A 20,215-nucleotide genomic window follows, 5' to 3' on the forward strand; every position below is an offset into this window, starting at 1 on the left:
GATCCCAGATTCAGTTGACTATAATATAGTCTACTTATGTAGCTTCTGGCTGCATGCTTCCGTGCTCTTCACTGTCTCTTCTTGGAAAGCTTTTAGCCTGATCCTGGCTAAAGTCCAATTTAGGTTACTAAACTCTACAGTAAGGTCCCCTTTTGATTGAACCGCAACAGTCTTGCTCTTGAGCTCAACAGTTATGTGACTGTTAAAATCCAGTAGGCAGTTACTGTACTTGCAGCTTTTTGGTGAATGTTTGGAATGAATGCAGGATGTGTTTAGAATTTATGTTGTCACAAATGTGTAAGCGTTTGGAGACTGATTATATAGGAACTTTCTTCAAAGCTACTGCTGCTTGTAGAGAAATGCGTGCAGGTGTCCTTTTTCTCCACTATTCCTGAATTGCTTCTGCAAGATCAGGAACTTCTATAGGCTAAGCTAGTTAAATGCTGAGTGTTTCTGAAGCCCATCCTTAACATTTTTATCATAAAGCCCATTTAGGGAGAGACTGCCTATCAGCTTATGTGGGATCATTCTTAATAATGCAGGTTTACATAGTGTTGCATAACAATTGATTCTAGTCCACTTGATGTGTCAAATCCAGGGGACAAAGATGGAAGAACATGAGGGATAGAACAAAGATAATGTGAGTCTCTTTAATAATGAGGTTACTAAGTGTACTGCCTTAATTTAGAACAGGAGCTGGAAAAACTTATTTGGCTCTGAGGGTGGGTCTGGACTACAGGGCTTCCTGCAGGCTGGAATTTGACCAAGGGCAATAGCAGCGTTAATACCTGCAGTTGACAGACCTGCTGTGCGTTAGCATGGCTCCAGAACCCTGGGAATTGGCTTTGTTACTTCATGGCTTCCTCCTTTTCCCCTCACAAATGCCAGAGATGATTTAGAAACCATGATTTGGGTGGTGGTGGAGAGAGGTGTTACTAAAATAGCGTAGTTATATTTGCTTGCTCCTAGTGCTGAACTAAGTAGTATCATCTCAGCACAGTGCTGCCTGGCATTGTGGGAACCTTTTGCTAGTGAAGCTGGGCAACTCCTAACCATTCCTTGTATCTTCCCTTTTGATCCACCCTTGTGGCATCTCTGGGCCACCAGGTGAGAACCCCTATTATACTGAATGGGGGTTAGGTGTGTTATGGATGGCTTGCAGATGTTCTCTGAATTTCTACGTTTTTGGATACTGCTTGCGGATGCTGCCCTAGAATTCAGGACTGTCCCAAAAGGGTGTATAGTCAGCTAACTGTACTCCTCAAACTAGTGAGCCCATGGAAAATGAAAGTGCTTGCAGAGTTGAAGTTGGTGGGTGAAGCAGAGGTGATCAAGCAGGTGAAAGGCTGGGGAGTTGGTGCATGCCTGTAGTCAGTGATTGGCAAACACTGAAAGAAATTCAAAGTTAAAAGTTCAATGCTGATTAACTCCAATGACATGAAGACTTCAGCAGGTGCCTGAAGAGGACTCCTGTTCCCTACTGGGAGAGATCAGACCTTCAAGAGTTGGTCCTAAGAGGTTTCTGCAGCCTAGTTACTGTTCAGTGAGTGAGCTGGGTCAAACTGCTGGCTCAGTTTAACCCAGGGGTGCTCAGTGTCTGGCCTGCAGGCCTTGGAATCTGGCCCACAGGGCTCCCCACCGGTCACGAAATTTGACAGCAGGGGAGCAGTGGTAGCTAATACTGCCACCTCACCCACTACCAAAATCCCAAGCCCTATGGAGTGGATAGTTGCCAGGCTGTACCCCCTTCCCTCCTTGTGGCTGATTGGGGCTGGGCTGTGCCCCCTTCTCCCCTTGGCTGGGCCATGCCCCCTCGCCCTATACATTTGGTTCCCCTATGGGGCTGGATCAGGGCTGGGCAGCTCCTACACTCCCCTCTGGAGCCAGATTGGGTCCACCAATTGTATCCAGCCTATGGAGGGACTGGATGCTGCCCATCTGGCCCACTAGACAAAAAAAGGTTTTTTAACACTTAACTCTGAGTGGCTGTCTAGTCTGACTTTGATATCTGTTACGAAATATTTTGTATGGAACATGGAAACCAAATTTTTAAAGCGTAGCTCTATCAACAATCTGGGATTTGGGGGCAATTTTGATCTGTAGCAACTATTCTCCCTTGGCATCTGTTCTGGATCATATAACACGAACTGTGCACTGTATTTTAGCAGAGAATTCCAAGTCTCAAGTGCTGTGCAGTACTAGAAATACAGCATTCTTGTTCAGTGCTTTGAACATGCTCCCTTTTATCTTTTGTAGCGTTTTAAAGGAGGAAGATTAAAGACCTAGGCTGTAGGAGATACAGTTCAATAAAAGTAGTAATGGGCTGGGTCCTGAGGGAGCTTGTTCTTCTGAGATGGGTATTATTTGGATATAGTGAAATCAATGACTTGGATCACGGTAATTTTTAAATATTGTGAGGTTTTGGGACAAAGTGTAGGGTTTGGTTCCCTGCCACTGCTTTCCCTGCTTTAGTGCTGGTGGATGAATTTAAGATGACCCTCCACTAATTATTTCTCTGAGAAAATTGTCACAGATTTATAAGTTTTCCATGTACAGAATTTAATTATTGGGAGATGGTTTTAAATTTGAAGCCATCTTGGATTTCTAGTGTAACCATCATCTATAGTGGCAAAGCCTTCTAGTGCCGGGGTTTTCAACTTTTTTGGATCAGTGTGTATACCTGGCAGCTGGACAGGGAGCAGTGTACCCATGGTGGCTGGATGCAGGAGGGTGGCATGCAGTTGAATGTGGAGCGGCAGCAGCCACCACGTGCAAGCTGACCCTGCCTCCTGTGTCCAGCCAGGTGGGCGGTGCCTGTGTGACAGCGTGGGGTGGTGCATAGCGGCACTCTGTCTCCGCCTGCCTGCACGTACCCTCTTGGGCCTTCTCAAGTACCCCTGGTTGACAGCTCCTTCTCTAGTGGATCTTCACCTGCAAAGCCTGTGTAATGTAGACTTGCTGTTACTGAACTGTTGGGAGGAACCAGTGCTTCCTCCCTGTAGCAATAGCTGACTCTTTTTCCCCTTGTTTCTTTTAGGCTAACATCAAAATGTGTTGAAGAAAGGCATATGAGGGTATTTAGTTTATGATCTTCTATGACCAGGTCACATCACAGGCAGCCACTCTTTGCTCCAGCATTCCTTTTGCCTATCTGATTTTCCTCAATCATGGATGATGTCAGGGCAATCTGCAGGCTTTGAAACATTTTCAGAGAATCTGAAAAGGCAATTCCCCTTTTCTTCCCCTACCTTTTTTTTTCATTCCAGCTTAAATAGCCTTTCTTAACTGATCTATCTGGTAAATTGTTCTTGGACAGAGATGCAAATATGTTAACGTGTACCACTGACAGGTGGTCTGTATAACACTGTGGTACCCATACCACAGATTGGGAACTGCTAGTCTAGGTCACAGATAACAAGGACATGTCTCTTAACTGTTTAAGAGTTCAGTAGCCCCTTAAGGTTATTCCCTTACAGTCCCTTTTATAGCAGAATGACTACAGTAATTTGCTCTGTTGTGAGGTGTTAAAGCTAGCTGCTAGGGCTGTGAGAAACAGCACTGTTCCGATTTGACTTGCGTTTTGATGATTCTATGGAACAGTGTTTTGTTTCGGGTTTCGTTTCATTTTGAAAGCACTGTTCTGTTTTGTTTCGCCAAAACTGTTTTGCTGTTTCGACACTGTTTCAACGTCTCGCCCATAGGTAATTATGGGGAAACATAATGTAGCAGACAGGCAGATCAGGGGCTTGCTGGCACCCCTGGGAAGGCTGCAAGGGCTGTGCTGGAGTCCTCCCGGGGGTGGGAGCTTCTGATCTGCCTGCCAGATGAGAGAAGCCGGGTGCTGCCGCCTGGGACCAGCGCTGGGAAGATTGCTGCTGCTTCTCTAAACCAGCAGGCAGATCGGGGTCCACTGGCACCCCTGGGAGCGCTGCGGGGGCTGTGCCGGACTGCTCCCGGGGGTGCAGGCCCCCATCTTCCCGCCTGGTGACAGGAGCTGGGTGCTGCCGCCTGGGGCCAGCGGCAGCACCAATCTTCCCAGTACTGGGTGTGAGCTGTGCCCAGTGCCAGTTTGTCATCTGGCAGGCAGGTGGGGGGGGGCACACCCCTGGGAGGACTCTGGCACAGGCCCCCGCAGCCCTCCTGGGGGCCCCAATCTGCCTGTAGGATGACAGGAGGCGGGTGCTGCTGGCTGGGACCAGTGCTGAAGCCAGTAAGCCTGGCTTCAAAACTTGAAACTTTTGAAACATTTAGAGTTCCCTTGTTTCATTTCAAAGGTGTTCCAGAGGCTTTTGTTTCATTTCAATTTCACTGTTTCAAGCTCCAAATGCATCAAAACAGCTTCCAAAAGAAGCACCAGGTAAAATTTCGCACAGCCCTACTGCCTGCCTCTTTCCTTTAATTTCTAGTATTTGCTTGTTCTTGGTAAGCCTTAAGCCTCCTTGAAACTTAAGTCTAGTTAACAGCCACTTTTAACTTATATGATGTATTCCTGAGTGTCATCTAGCTATCATGAGCTATTCACCTTGATCTGGGATGATGTCAAGATGATTTGTCTCTTCATAGCTTCCAAGAGTGTTTCAAAACCTGGTGTCGTTCTTGTTCGCTTGAATGTGATACTTAGATATTTGATAGTCTTTAGTTTCTTTATTCAGAGTAGATGAAGGGCAATAGATTGGCTGTGTGAGGGATGCTTACACAAAGGGGCCATTTCTGCTGCTCTTTACCCAAAACTACTCCTTTTAAAATCAACTGAGTTGTTCTATTTTTAAATATTTTCTAGCCCTTTGTAGTTGGAGAGGGTACCCTCAGATCTTGAAAGATGGGGGCTGGGGTGTGGGGACAGTATGCAATTCCTGACTTGTACAGTGCTGTATACACAAGGTCGGTTTAATTTTTTCCCCCATTTTACAGAATGGTGGGGGAAGGTGAGGGGGTGGGGGAACTGAAGTACAAAGGAGAATAACTTGTTCAAAGTAATATAGCAAGTCAGTTCCCAAACTGGTGGAGGAACTATATCCTGAGGTCCTGTTGCTGCTTTGGGCAGTAAGGTATTCTTCTGCCCACAGCTTGATACACAGAAAATTCTGGCTGCTTTTAAGATGCGAGTGAACAATGCAGCTGATGCTACAGAGAGTGGGTGTTTTGGGAATCTAGGTTAACTTAGTGTGTGTTGGAAGAAATTTATTTGAAATAGCCAGGAGGTATTTTATATGTACTGAGATTTAATAAAAGAGGTTTTTTTTGGGGGGGTATAGTGTGTGTTGGGGGGAGGGTGTGCACCTATTTAATAGAATTATTGTCAAAGGAGAAAACTCCTATACTCTGAATCTGTTAGACACTAGTAACAAAATAAATGCTGTAGGGAGTGATAAATGACAAACAATTTGGCGCAACTTACTTTAAGCGGTCATTGTAACTGAAGCTTAGCATAAGAAACTAATTCCAGAAAGTCTTAAGTTTGGGTGGAAACAGCTGGCATATAAAAAGAAACTTTGTTTGTTTGTTTTTGTTTTGTTTGGTTTTATTTGCTTGCAGTGCTCTTTGTAGCCCAGTCCAGGAGCATTTGAAAACTGATCATATTTAGCTGGTGACAAGACTTCCATGGAATTTGTCTTATTTTTATTATGTGACACTAAATGAGCTAAATCCCCCTGTGCTTTCCACAGCTCGGTGGTATAGTTCAGCTAGCTTTTCTAAAAACTGGGAGTAGTTTTTAGCTATTGGTCTTAAAAATACTTCCTTTGATGCTTGAAAGGTGTGTAATTGCCTCTTGAATTGAATTACTAGTTTTTGAAATCTCCTTTTTATCTGACTCATTGGGAAGATCACATCTACAATAGCTGAAGGCTGTTGGCAAAGCCTTTGTGTTAATAGGTATGTTAAGGACATACTGTCCAGAAAATGCTAAATGTTTAACTGTCCTTAAACATGGATTGTGGAAGGGCCGATGTAGCTTGTTTTACTTCTGTCATCAATGGAATGCAGCTAATATTTACAGACCTGATTTATTGCGCATGCGTGCATGCATGTGTGTATATAATTAAAAAATCCTAGCAACATATTGCTACTGATTTTTGATTCTCTGACAGCTTTCATAGGTAGTATCTTCCTACATCTCTCGCTCCAAAAGCCATAACCTGGAACAACTGTATGTGTTTGTTCACACCAAAAACTTTGAAGTCAGCTATAAGACACTGATCTCTCAAGGAGAGCACTAGACAGACTTTCAGATGTTCTTCCAATAGTAACCCATTAAAATGACTTTCTAGTTCAGTGGTACTCAACCTTTTTTGCCTGTGGGCCAATTGGCAGTGTCTGGCCCCTTTGTGGGCCAGATCCAGCTGGTGTTCCTGATTTAGTGTCTGGGTGGACACCATCAGCTGTGGGGGGAGGGGGAAGAAGCTCGACCCGGCCTGTGGAGAGGGAAGGGAGTGTGGCCTGGGTGAGGAGGGGCACGGCATGGCCAGGCCTCAACCTGACTTCACTGGGAGGGAAGGGTGTTTGGCTCAGCCCTGTGAAGGGGGAGAAGGTGTGACCAGGCCCTGATCTAGAAGTTGTGGGGTGTTGGGGGTGTAGCTTGGCCTCACAGGGACAAGAGTCACAGTCTGGCATGCCACATGAGGCTTGGGGTTTGGGAATTTGGCAGGGGGGAGGGTGACCATAGTAATGGTCACTACTCCCCTGCTGCCAGATTTCCTGACCTGTGGGGAGCCCTGCAGGCCAGATGCAATGCATCTGTGGGCCACATTTGACCGATGGGTTGGAGGTTGAGCACCCCTGTTCTAGTCTTTCTGGATTAGGAGTCTGTGGCAAGAATAAGCTATCTTTTTGGGGGGGGGGGAAAGGAAGGAAAGGTGCCATAACACTCAGTATAAATATAATTGCTGCTAGCTCACATGTCCAGCAGATGGCAATAAAAGGAAAAAAATAATGCTCTTCTAAGAAGCTTGCTCAGATTGCGGGATTTTAGCTTGAAGGATGCTATACAGATGCAACAATCCTACAGTGTTGTCTTGTTTTTTGGGTTTTTTTGTTACTCCTGAGTGTGGGATTTGGCGCCACAGGTTTCCAGACCAGAAGGTAAACGTTGGATAGTTCATATTCTAATAGGGAGGGAAACCTAATTGGAATTCTCCCCTTGACATTTGGGTTGAAAAGCTCCACCTTATTGCTTATAGCGTGCTGTTCCATAGAGTTCCATTTAACCTAGCTGTATTGGCATAATAGTGTTGTTATTGCTTCTTTGCATCTCCTGGCTTAGGGTTGTGTTTGGGGTTTTTTTTTGGGGGGGGCAGTGGCAGAGGGATGACAGAAGGGGGTACAGATTTCAAGCATTGGTATAGATTAGAATATATATCTGCACATACTGCCAAAAAGCTAACTGTGACAGGCAGCACGGCTTAAAGATTTTTTTTTTCGAGCATTACAGAACCGGCTTTAGCGTTGTAACAAACTTATCAAAATTAATAATGTTTCTTCTCCATTGCTGTTCTTAATTTTCAGATCTGCCAGCATTACTAACCTGTCATTGGATCGATCTGGTTCACCCATGGTGCCTGCATACGAGACATCTGTCAGTCCCCAGGCTAATCGTACATATCTGAAAGTGGAAGCCAATGAAGATGAGCGTAAAATTCTTTTGGTACAAACAAGATTTTATTTGGGCTATGGTGGCAACGCATGCTGTCTTTCTCATACCATAATGTGTACAAGATGATCTGCTCAGGTCCCTTCCGACCCTACCAACTATGAAACTATGAATCTTGCTGCCTTGCCTTTGAGTAAACACACCTGAAGACCCAGAGAACACTTGTCCCTATAGGTTATCAAATTCTGCATAGGTATAGTTGTTATTTTAATGTGAAAAAAATTTCATCCGTTGAATGAATGGAAAGGACTACAGGTCACATTGAGTCATGTTTTGATCTTCTCACCCTGTTTGCTTGCAGAGTCAATGTAATACTTTAGTGACGCATTTTTTTTCCAAGGAAAAATCAATGTTAATAGTACAACACACTGGAAATATCCTGTTAAAAACTTTGTATGAACTGGGGATGGGTGAAGAAGGCAGACCTGAAGTGTTAATGTTTAATAACTTTGAAAACCGACTTTCAAATATTAAGTGCTCTGTAGACATGAACATCACCCAAGAAAATGTAGTGCACTGGAAAGGCTGTTATATAATGATTGGCACTGGAGTCCAATCCTGGGTACTGTACAGGAGGCCAGGGGATAGGTGACCTGGGAATACACCATATGCCCGCCTGCTAAATTTGATTAATATAATAGGATGACTCAAAAATCCAAAGAACTATTTTGCAACATTTCCTGGCAAGTCTACTAGTCCATTACAGAAGTGAGAGTAAAAGACTACTGATCAGAATTAATAAAATATTCTGTTAATTTTCCTCTTTAAAGAGTAAAAAAAAAAAAATGGTTTAGGACCTAAACAAATACTTCAGGAGTTTTGGCTTTTTTTGTCTTAACTTGGAAATTACAGGAATAGTAAATCTGATCTTGTTGACATCAGCCATGTAATTGAACTATGCTGTAATAGAGCCCCTCATCATCCACATGGGTGTAGTTGTGTAGCTACTATTTACTTTGGAACCAAATTGTAGTGTACCTGACCCAGAAAGTATGACGCTTGTTAACATCTTATGTAAATAAGGGTATTATGGCCTGTCAGCAGAGTTATGAAGCCAGCAATGTACTCAAACACCTATTAGAATGGGGCAAGGTTGTAAATATTTAAAATAATTACCTTAAAAATAAAATGCAGATAATGCCAAGAATGGCTGGAGTACCAAACCTTTGTGGAGAAACCCTAAGTAATGATGTGTGTCTGAGAATTATTCTCATGGTAATTCTCTCTCAGTGAATGTAATTAAAGGTGAAGAGAGATGCAAGTGTGGTTTCTTATCATGCTGGAGATAAGTTTATCTTTGTGAAAGTGAAGAAGCCTGATTAGTTTGGGAGAAGGAAGTGCCTTGTATCTGCGGAAGACAAAACCCTAATGATTTGAAAGGGCTACAGAAGATAATACCAAGTTGGGCTTGGGTGGAAAATTAACTAAAAAATTGAGTAGGCATAGGCAGGGAGAGATCCTTTAAGAGATGTGATTGCTCTTGCATAGGACAGCTGAAGGGATCTGGAATGCTGTGGAAACAGTTGCAGGCCTTGTCACTGCAGAAGCTCATTGTAAAAATACTACTGCAGGAACTCTTCTCCCCTGCATTTGGGTATTGGGTAACTTTTTTTGTTTTGCTGTCTCATCCCCACTTTATAGGGTCACTGCCTGTAAGGCAAACGACTTTAAAGGTCTGTTCCAATCAGTCCATACTTAACTACAGCTGCACAGAACAGCTTAACTTTTATTTCTATTACTTTACTGATGTAAAGTCAGTTTGAGGGCTCAGAATGCTGCTGTGTAGGCCTTTTATACCATTTATCATTCTTTTATAGGACTCAGTACAGTTAAAAGACTTGTGGAAAAAAATTTGCCATCATAACAGTGGAATGGAGTTTCAGGACCACCGTTATTGGTTGCGGACACATCCAAACTGCATTGTAGGAAAGGAACTGGTCAACTGGCTCATCAGAAATGGGCACATTACCACAAGGTATTCCTGCTATTTTAACTAGGTGTAAATTAGACCAAATCCATCTCCTGCAACTGTGTTGATGGAGGAAGTACTTTCAGTGGTGTATGCTCTTGTGTGTGTGGATCAATAGCTAAATAAGAGATGTGACTGATCTTCCTGATGTCTCCAAACCAAGGGGGAAAATACCTGTAGCCAACATACACATTTTTGCTGATGTGCTAAAATGAAGTAGCAAGTAGTACCAGTAATTTAGGACTCTTCACAGACCTTCCTTTTTATGTTTTTTACTTTTGTGTCAGTTGCCCTAGCCTGGAGTGTAGTATTGGTGCTAACTAGGCAGAGATACAGATTACTGGAGATCCCAGAATGCAAATTCAAAATCTAGGGTTGGGAATTAAATTAAATTGGGTTTATTGTGTAATGGGCAAACTCAGCACTTCTTGAAGCATAAAGAATTATCCACATCTTACAGGATGGAAGGGCAGAAAGTGAAATTGTTCTTTTGCACAGGAGAGGCCTATTCCTTGAATACCGAGGACCTAAAATTCTGACAAGTCAGTGGGAGCTGGGATAGTGTGTCAGGGAAAGGTGACCAGCACATCAAAAATTTAGCTGTACTGGATTTAGGATTTAAGTGTATGGAGGCTCTGTTTTTTACTTCTAATCCTGCTGCTTGGTCTGCTAATCCTGGTGCTTCTCTAGTGTATTTAAATAGATCCTGGCTAATCAAAAGAGTATAAAATAAAACAGTTGAATGATCTGTCTGACACCTGTCTTTAGTATAAGCTCTTTATTTATTTATTTTCAATTCTGTTCTACATTCAGAGCTCAAGCCATAGCAATAGGACAGGCATTGGTAGATGGACGCTGGCTGGAGTGTGTCAGTCACCATGACCAGATCTTTAGAGATGAATATGCTCTGTACAGGCCATTACAGGTACATTTTTTTTGTTAATTCCTTTTCTCCTGTCTCCTATTTTTAAGAAAAGAAACCATGGAATTCAGTTGGGAATGGAAGGAAAGCTAAGAGAGACATTCCTGGTCACATTCTGCATGTTCTGTCTGCTTCTCTCGTGCTTGAGAACTGGTTCACAAGTCTTGCATCATGTCTTCTGCAGACTTGTTTGGCAGGGGTATGTGTGTATATAAAGATGCACAAATCTGATTAAGCTACCAAAGTGACTTAATTTCATTAAATTACAGTGGATATTCCTTTACCAAGAAAACTTTGAAACTTCCTCTGAGGGTGGGGGGAAGGTAGCCACACAGAAATTTATCAGATCTTAAATACTCCTTTTCAGGCTAACGTCATGAAGAGTAAGCATCTGGATAGTAAAGGATGCACTCTGGGCAGCTGTTCTGTTGTCTGTCACCCTATTACATATGTACTCTGTTGTTCAGTATGGTGGGTACTGGTAAATGACTGCTGTCTCTGTGAATGATGAGCAGAGAGGAGATTAGTGTGAAGTCAGGTATAAGACAGGATAGAGATGCACCATATAGACTAACTAACTAAATCAGAGTCAGAGATGCAAAAGCTTTCATGAGCCTGAGCTCATCTCATCAGATGAAGTAAGCTCAGGCCCATAAAAGCTTTGTGCATCTCTGATTTTAGTTAGTTTATAAGGTGCATCTCTACCCTGCCTTCTGTGAATGATGTCATCTTTATAAAAGATAAAAGGTCTAATAAAAGATATCAGATTCACCCAAAGAACCTTGTCTGCCTGTGTCCTTAGGTCAACACAGCTACAACCTACACGCCTGTCATCTTTTATTTTAAATTCTTTCTTTAAAGACTGTGGGGAATGTAGTATACTCCTCGAGAGAGAATAGCTCAATTCAGGATAAAAAGGCGCTTACAGGTGGTAACACACAGATCAGGGAATTTGATCTCTCTCTTCCTAATAAGCGAAGAGGCTTTACGGTGGGAGGAGTCCTCTTTCCTATGAATGGCCCCACTCCTTATTGTTTGAACTGCAGTCTGGAGACTGGAAGCAAGGCCCTGAGTAAGAGAATTCTGTTATGGAAGATACTGTGTAGTCTTTGGCACAAGCTAACTGACGCATGCTGAGAGGTAAGAACTGATGCTGATTTCCAGTTCAGTTTTAGACTGATCTGTGGAAGGACTCTCTGAAGCTTTCAAAACAAAGAAGCTTCTGTTGCAAATTAGTCTTATTATGCAATTCATAATGAACTCCTGACTTAATAGGTCAGCCCTTGCATGATCTTTAATTGTATCTAAAGTTACTTTTAAATTGTGTACAGTCCCTTTGGCATGTAGTTACAGAGTTGATTTGCTTTCTTATTCCTCTGTGATCAGAGCTTACTCTGATCTTGTTTCTGAGCAAACCTGAAACAATTTTGAAGTTGGGAGAATTAAACAGGTCCTAGTGAATTCCAAACCCAATTATACAATGCTAAAGCAAGTACTAGAGAGTAGGTGAATTTCTTCCATCAGAGAAGTTCCTCCTGACTGGAATTTGCAGAGTAGGTGCTCTTTAAGATTCCTATCAGAGCCTTGTTTCACAACAGTATCTCTTGATGTAGAGAGCTGGACCTGTTTCACAAAGGAACCTCACACCACTGTTTGGTTAGTCCTAGAATTGAGTGTCTAAACATATGTGCTCCTTCTCCATGGGTTAAGCATGCTGACTTGGAAACAAGTTCAACACTCAAATCTGCCATGTTGTGAGAGTGGATGGAAAACATACACTAAAACTAATCTTAGTCATTCAATGATTCACTTAAGGGGTCAGGGTGAAGTGATTAGGAGGAAGATGGGTGTGGACAACGTGAGAATATATTTACTTCCTGTCCTAAACAGTTGCCTTTTTCACCCTGGTGGTGGGGGGGATGATGCTGGATTAGTTACTAAACTAATTTCATTTGTGCATTTTTAAGCCTAATATCAAACTACTATGTTAGATGTTGCTTCAGACCAGGATACTTGGTACCTTTTTGAGATCTTAGGAGGGCTAAATCAACGTAGTCTCTTTTCTTGGTCTCTTAGAGCACAGAGTTTTCAGAAACTCCCTCTCCAGACAGTGATTCAGTGAATTCTGTAGAAGGGCACTCTGAGCCATCATGGTTCAAAGACATCAAATTTGACGACAGTGACACAGAACAGATTGCTGATGAAGGGGAAGATAACTTGGCCAGTGAGTTTCAACTAACTTTTTTTTTTTCCCCCCCCCACTCCTTCCCCTACTTCCAGGGCAAACTAGCATAACTCCTTAAGTGTGAACTCTGCTTTGCTTATAGTAGCTATAAAGATCTAAATAAACTATGATCTCACTAGTCCTATTGCTTGTAGCAGATACAGTATTTCATAATTAGTATGACACTCCGTGTTTCTAAATTTAGTATAAGCTTTATTACAGAAGTAAACAGTCTAGCTGTGACTTTTCTCATGGCAGGCTTCACTAATGTAATTTGGATTTTAGAGTGAGCATCTAAAGCATTTCTTTGCAACACCCCATTACGTACAGATAAAAAATAACATAAAACTATGAAAATACTGTATCCCTTTTAGTACTGCACACTGGGCTTTTATGTATTAAAGACCGTTTTTCTCCTGTCCAATCCCCTCATGATACCCATTTGAACCCCTCTCCTCCCTATATCTTCCCCCTTACCCAACACTAAAAGACTCCGCCAGCCCTAGCAAGCGCACCTCAGTCAGCAGCTTCCAGTCCACAATGGACAGTGACTCAGCCGCTTCCATCAGCTTGAACGTGGAGTTGGACAACGTGAACTTCCATATCAAGAAGCACTCCAAGTACCCACATGTGCCCCCTCACCCTGCTGACCAAAAAGGTATGAGATTAGTTGACAGCTGGAGTTGCACATGATGGAGAGCCATATCCTGATAACTTATTACTATTTTTTGTTTGGTGGCCACTTTGTGCATATAGTGCATCTTTTTTGCTAATCACTGCCACCCAACCCTTGACAGTATTGCCTCTGTAGAAAAGTTTAATGAGCCAGCTGTAGCCAGCTACTCTACAGTGTGTGCAACTTCTGTAGTAGTTTTTTCTCCATGCATTTGGAGGATATCCTTCCTTGTCCTCTTCCTAGTAGGGCAGTTCCAGGCATATTGTTTGGATAACTTTTAAGAAGAGACTGCTGATTTGAGACTTGGACATCAGACCAGCACTTTTTTTAAGGGCATGAAAACATCTACTTTTTAAAGCCAGGATAAAAATTCTCATGAGTGATCAGGAATTGGGAAGAAATTAATCTCTGGTATGCATCTGAACAGGGATTTGCTCCATTAAAAACAGTAATGAAAGATGAAATGAAGGAAGCCAGTCAGATAGTCCAATGCCACCAGTTGTGTGGTTTGTGAGATGTATTTATTTTTAAAATCTTCTTTAAATGAATTGTCCTTTCACAGTCCATGAAAGTCTGTTTGCTCTCCAACCTGTAACTGATTCATACAATGGCTGGCTGATGAACAAGGGCTGGCCCACAATTTGGTGCTGGGACATTGCAGTGCTTTTAAATGCTGGCGCTCTCAACTTACCCTCTTCCTTTCCTTGCAGCTTTAGCAGGTCTGTTGATTCCTATACTTAGCTGCTGCTCGTGAGCTGCTTTTCCATAGTTTCCATTATGGTGACTTTGTGTGGTGGTTTCCCCTCACCTTTCTCCCCCCCAGTACTTGTAAGTTTTAATGACCCATGTAGAATATCCCTAACATGCACTATTCCTAATGAGCACATATCTCCTTTTTATTTTAAATAGAACAGACTTTTCTGGTGGTATGGCTCATGAAAGAAGAGCATATCTTTTATGCTTGTATGTGGGTATTTTTCTCTGAAACTGAACTGGAATAAGGAAACGATTAGCGACTAAGAACAGAGCTTTGAGAACATGGGTGAAAGGAGTTAAATTGGAATCCAAGGCTAACTACACTGGTCCCTCTTTGTTGCTGCTAAAAATCTATCAAGAATGATTTTTTTAAAATCTTGAACCCAGAAGCATGCTTAATACTTCCCAGCTAAAGTGCTTTTATAATGCATACCCTGTTTCTGCCAGTGTGCTCTGTCCTACCTTCTCACTTGCATTAGGTGTGGAGAGTTGACACTTCCCAGTGACTTTTTTTTTCTTTTCTTGACAGTTGTGTGTGCAGTACCTGGAAACCAGTCTGATACTTGGGTTCTTAACTTAAGGCACTTAAACTTTGAATAGTATCTACAATTATTTTTCACATATAAAAATACATGTCTGAGAAAATGTCCTCTTGTGGTAAAGCATCTTATTTTTTATATAGGGTACAGCGGCTGGGAGAGTAAAGTATAGAACTAGAAGGGAAATTTACCAGAGATCTGATACCTATTTAAAAAAAATCCCAATGGATATAAACCTCTTTCCCCAGTCTCATTTCTCTCGACTCTGTGTTCTTATTTATAAACACTTTTTAAAGACAATATGGACTGGGTTATTTAAAAAAATCTTAGGATCTCTTTGTTCCTGTGATAACAGGGGCAGGCTAATAACTTGTCGATAATATGATTCACCTACCTCTGACCTGTAGTTTTGGTAGATACTAACTTAACTAATAGAATCTCCTTCCATAGGATTCTTTTAGGCTTGTTTTTGATTATACTTCATAATGATACTGGAGATGAGCCAGGCATATAGTGTTTGCAGAAGTCCTCCAAAAATCAGTTATCACTGATGAATATCAAAATAATAAGCCACCATGTGCCAAATCAGCTGCTTATGTAGTTACCAAGGAAATGAGTGAGGTGTTTGATTTGAAGTCAGGAATGGGTTGGGAACAGGTGATTAAGGGGTGGAGCTGTAACATGCAGTGATATAGCATGTTAGTTTCTTGCTCATTTTTTCAAATAAAATAGAAACTAGTACCTCTGCAGGAGCAGAAGTGCGTAAATAACCTTACCATGAAAGAGAGAGAATTCTCATTACCAGGGATCCTGGCTTTCTTAGTTTAAAAAATACAAATGCACACTGTACTTGGAGGTTAAGTGTAGATGTTGTCCTGCATCGTTTGAAGGATCTGCACACCAGGGCTAAGTACAGGTGGTCAAAAAGGTTGAGGCTGAATCTTCCATCTTCACAGGTTAGTCTAATCTGCATAGATTGAACCAATAAGCGAGTGAACAGACATTCACTTTTGATTTCAGAAATGCAGCCACATTCCTGCAGTGTCCCAGGCCAGAAGTCGGGGTGCAAGAGCACACCTCCCTGCATGGGTGGAGCAGACAGCTTGGGCCAAGGCTAGCCTGCCCACCCTGAAGCGGGGGGGGTGTTTTGTGAGGGAGGTGGAAAGCATTCTGGGCTTCTGGGGGACCATGCGTTAACTTGAATCTGGAGGGGATCTGGGACAGAAGTTCAATAAATTGATTTAGGTTAAATCAGTTAAGTCTGATAATACATTCATCCAGGTTTATTTTAAACTGGTTTCACCCATTTTGAAAGTGGTTTATATGCACTGAACTTCCGCTGCGTTACAGATTTGAACCAGTTTCCAATCACTTGTACCGGTTTATGTGGAATTTCTGTTTAGGGCAAGAAACCACTTATTGTTTTGTTCTGTGTATAGATCAGTGATTCTAAACCTTTTTAAACCCAAGAAACCTCATTTCAGAAACTAATTTTCTACAGTGCTTAGCTTCTTGCAGAGGTTCCATGCAGTGGGGGTGGGGAGCAGCCAGGCAGAGAGAGTCTAAGCCTGCCTCATCACCAGTTTATCTTCACACCTGGAGCCTCAACCTTCCTTAATTAGCTTATCTCTTGCTTTAGATATCTCCTCACATGTCTGTGTTACCCTTCAAACCAGCTCTCAGTACCCTGGTTGAAAATCTCTGGTCTAGATACTAATGGTCTTTATCCTGTAGTACAAAAGCTGCTGAAGGAGGGTGTTGCAAAGGTGATGAGTCTGAAGTGGAATTGCTTTGGGTGGGCTAATTGCTGAAAATATCAGTGTTAAACTCTTTCCTATGGTGCTGCTGTAACATGGCTTCACCACTTCATGTTGAGGAAGCAGCAGGTGTTCAGGGCATCATGGTGTGCTTGAGCATGCAGCTGCTGGGCACAGTCAGCTTGTAGTATGGACCTGCCCTGAACCCCCTTGACCAATCTGATTTTTAATAGTTTAGGACAGAACCCTAAAATATACAGTGGTGGTCAAATGAATAATGATAAACTTTTCTGATATGTGTTTTTAGCCTTTTACATTTTAGCCTTATTACATGGGGAAAAAATGTGTGCTTTTGCCATATAATGTAGTTTTTAGATGAACTTTAGTTTTGTGGCTGTTCTACAAAAAAAAAAAAAAGCATTTTCCTAGAGCATATATTTAAAGTAGAGATGGTCTTGCTCAAGCAGGACCCAGATGAGCAGAAAGCTTTAGTTCTATACAAAACTTAACAGGTTGGTGGGGTAGGTGGATGAGTGGAGTGTGGGTTTGGGGATAGGTTTCTTCCGGAATAAAAGTTAGTAGTTGTCCAGTAGATGCTTCTAGCATCTACTAGTTGTGAAAAATCTATTGCAACTTCTCCAGGGAAAAGGAAGTGAAGCCCAGATTTTGGCTTAATAAAACTCTTTCGTTTTAGACATCTCACAATAAGGAACTAAACTTCGTGATGACACACATTCTTACTCAGGGCAGCAAATCAGTAGTTTTCTGATGCAGAATAAGTCACAGCCATGGGGGGCGGGTCTCATGACGCAGAGCAGGAGGAAGAATATAAATTGTAGATTGCAGAACAGATCATGTGTTTCTTAAATTGAATTTCTGCAGAATGCAGAGAACAACTATAAGGCAGTAGCCTAAAATATGCTTCCCTTGTTTGGTTTTACAGATTTATTTGGTTAGTACAGTCAGTGTTACCTGATATGAGACTCATTAATGTTAGACACATCCATAAAATTCCTTTGACACATCAGAGTTGAACTTGACTTCAGTTTATTTCTGATTGGTTCTGAAGTCAAAGAAAAACTGACAAAAGAAAATGGCATTAATTTTTTATACCTGTTATACTTTTTAATGTTTTTTTTATTTTATTGAATTACAAAAAATAAATACTGTATTCACTATTTTTAACTTTTAACTGTTGAGTGCTAAATCTGATATGTTTTGTGGGGTTTTTTAGTGTAGGCAGTTTAATTGCCACCTTTTAAAGGGCCAATGCATCAACTTTTGAGTTATTTTTCTAAATGGCTTCATAACGAAGTATACTTTACACTGGAAACAGATGTATGCATGATGATGAGATTCTTGTGGGGCAGAGAAAAGGAGGATGGTATCCCAGAATTAAAAACAAACAAACAACACCCTTTCCCCTCAGGTAAGCCTAGTATTTTGAACCATGAAGAATCCTCATCCTACACATTCATTCTATACACTCTGCCCCCTACGCACGCACGCACGCACACACGCCTTGCTTGAGTGCCATACCATTGTCCCAGGTCAGGAGTTCTCTGGATAGAGGGCTTGTGTCCATAGATGGAAAAGACCACCAACAATAAAGAGCACATTCATTTATCTTCCTAACTTGGACCTGTTAGGGTAGTTTTTTCTTTAAATTGCTCTTTAATGATCCATAATTTGTGGTAACAATGAGAAGCTTTAGCTCTTTCTTGTTATTATATGCCAGTTGCAGAAGTAGTGATGGCCATTTCAAAAACAATGACTTTAATTATTTCTTCCTTTCTGTGAATGCTGGATTGAAGATGAAAAAAATGGAATGTTGAATCGTAAATCGTATAGGGGAGACTAACTGCACTATCCTGGAACAGATTATATTGTGTCCTAACTTCATACCTGCCATCAGGCCAATTTCATGTTTATATTGGACTTCCGATATGCTCCCAAATAACACTTCTGGTCTACAAATAATGACTTATTGCAAAGACGGGCTCACCAAAATTATTTGATATGAGCAGGGTATAATAGGACTGAGCAACAGTAGGCTGAGACCTCTGGTCGGCATACTTTGAAGTGCAACATGCTGGATTCCATGGGAGACTTATGAGCCCCAGCTTCAGTGATCCATAGCATTTGCTTCCAGCCCTTCTCTCTAATAACACTTCTAAAAATAACACCTTGACTTTTTTATTAAAAAGTCTTCAGGGGACTGCATCTAAAATGCACGATATACTTGGCAGCCTCTGGTTCCTAAATTCTTGAAGACAAGGGTACAAAATTAAAACTTTTTTTTAATGTAGATGGCTGATAATAGTAAGGACAAGTATATAGTCTCTGTCACAATTTTATTTTGTTTAGCCACAGCTTGCTAAAGTTTCTTTCAACGTTTTGAGGAACTTTGAGTTCCTGTCAACTCTAGTTTTTTTTTCTCAAATCCTTTACTTGACTATGAATCTGTAAACAGACAGTTGCATATAGATTCCACTATCAATGAGTGTCTAGGATGGGGGGTTCTTCATGGTTCAAGATACTAGGCTTGCCTGGTTCCACTCCTTTCTCTGAGCCTGAATTTGCCTATTCACTTTCAGCTTTGTCAGTGGAAACAGGCTTTCACCAGACCTGGATGGGAAGCTAGTTTCTAACAAATTTGCTGAAACTTTGCAAAGCAGAAAGGACTCAAAGCTCATCTGTCAGATGCAGAAAGCAAAATGAAAAATAAATATGGTCTAACTACTATCATCAGAGTAATCATAAAGTTATGTAACTCTAGCTAAAAGGATTAAGCAGAAATATGTGACTTCATGTTGATACATTCCGTGTGTGGTCATTTATCCCTGAAGACATGATTTCGAACTCTTCTGCCATTCTTGCTGTATAGGAAATCTTATTTCAATTCTGTGTTTCTTCTGAGATGCCATGAATCTGCGCTATAAATATGTACTTGCCATTGCTTCATCTAGGAGCAAAGGAATCTTTTTAATTAGATTCTCCTGAAATTAATCTCGAATTTCAGGGGTATGATTTTTTGGAAAAGGGTGGTGGTGCTATTGAAGGACTTGAGATTATCCCCTGTATCCCACCCCCACCTCCATAAAGCTATTTTTGCAGAAGCTAGATTTTATTTATGAACTTGCATGTGATGGTTACAGCTGATCAAAGAAACTTTTGGAAAACATTTTTGCAAGTAAATTACTAAGTAATTGAAAAACACAGTATTTTTCTTAGTCTATGCCAGTGGTTCTCAGCCTTCTTAGACTCAACACACTTTTCACTAGACTTTGGGCACTTCTTGGAAAAATGCCAGCTCTTAGTTTTTGCTCTTTTTTTGACTACAGAGAAATAAGAGAACAGTTCTTCTGTTGCAAGGAACTCAAAGACCTCAAAGTCAGAATGCTTTTAAGACTATGGATTCCTATTTGAAATGTCTGGGTTTATCTTGTAAATTGTTTGCACACTTAACAGTGTTAACATTGCTTGGTGCCCTACAGCACCTCTGAAAGGTTCTTAAGGCACCCCAGGGTGCCATGGCACCCTGTTGAATCACTTACCTGTGTAGTGTGCATGCATATATATAAATATGTACATAGCTACTTTGAAATTTGTCTGCCATATGTGAATCAACATATAACTTTACTCATTTTGTATATTACTGAGGGCGCACTTGTTGGCCTCAATTCCTCAATCCATTTTAAGTGGTGTTTAAGCCTTTCTCTTT

The 20,215-nt window shown here is 41.5% G+C and overlaps 1 protein-coding gene across 1 annotated transcript in view; it reads left to right on the plus strand.

The window, feature by feature from the left end:
• The window catches only part of PIKFYVE (phosphoinositide kinase, FYVE-type zinc finger containing), a 96,244-nt gene that overhangs the window by 30,883 nt on the left and 45,146 nt on the right, over window positions 1-20,215 (plus strand). The window contains exons 8-12 of the mRNA XM_025210576.1: window positions 7,504-7,642; window positions 9,466-9,623; window positions 10,431-10,542; window positions 12,616-12,763; window positions 13,254-13,421. Of these exons, the coding sequence (XP_025066361.1) occupies window positions 7,504-7,642; window positions 9,466-9,623; window positions 10,431-10,542; window positions 12,616-12,763; window positions 13,254-13,421 (725 nt within the window). The remainder of the gene's footprint in view (window positions 1-7,503; window positions 7,643-9,465; window positions 9,624-10,430; window positions 10,543-12,615; window positions 12,764-13,253; window positions 13,422-20,215) is intronic.

Source organism: Alligator sinensis, unplaced genomic scaffold, assembly GCF_000455745.1.
Source record: "Alligator sinensis unplaced genomic scaffold, ASM45574v1 scaffold699_1, whole genome shotgun sequence".
Lineage (NCBI taxonomy): Eukaryota > Metazoa > Chordata > Crocodylia > Alligatoridae > Alligator > Alligator sinensis.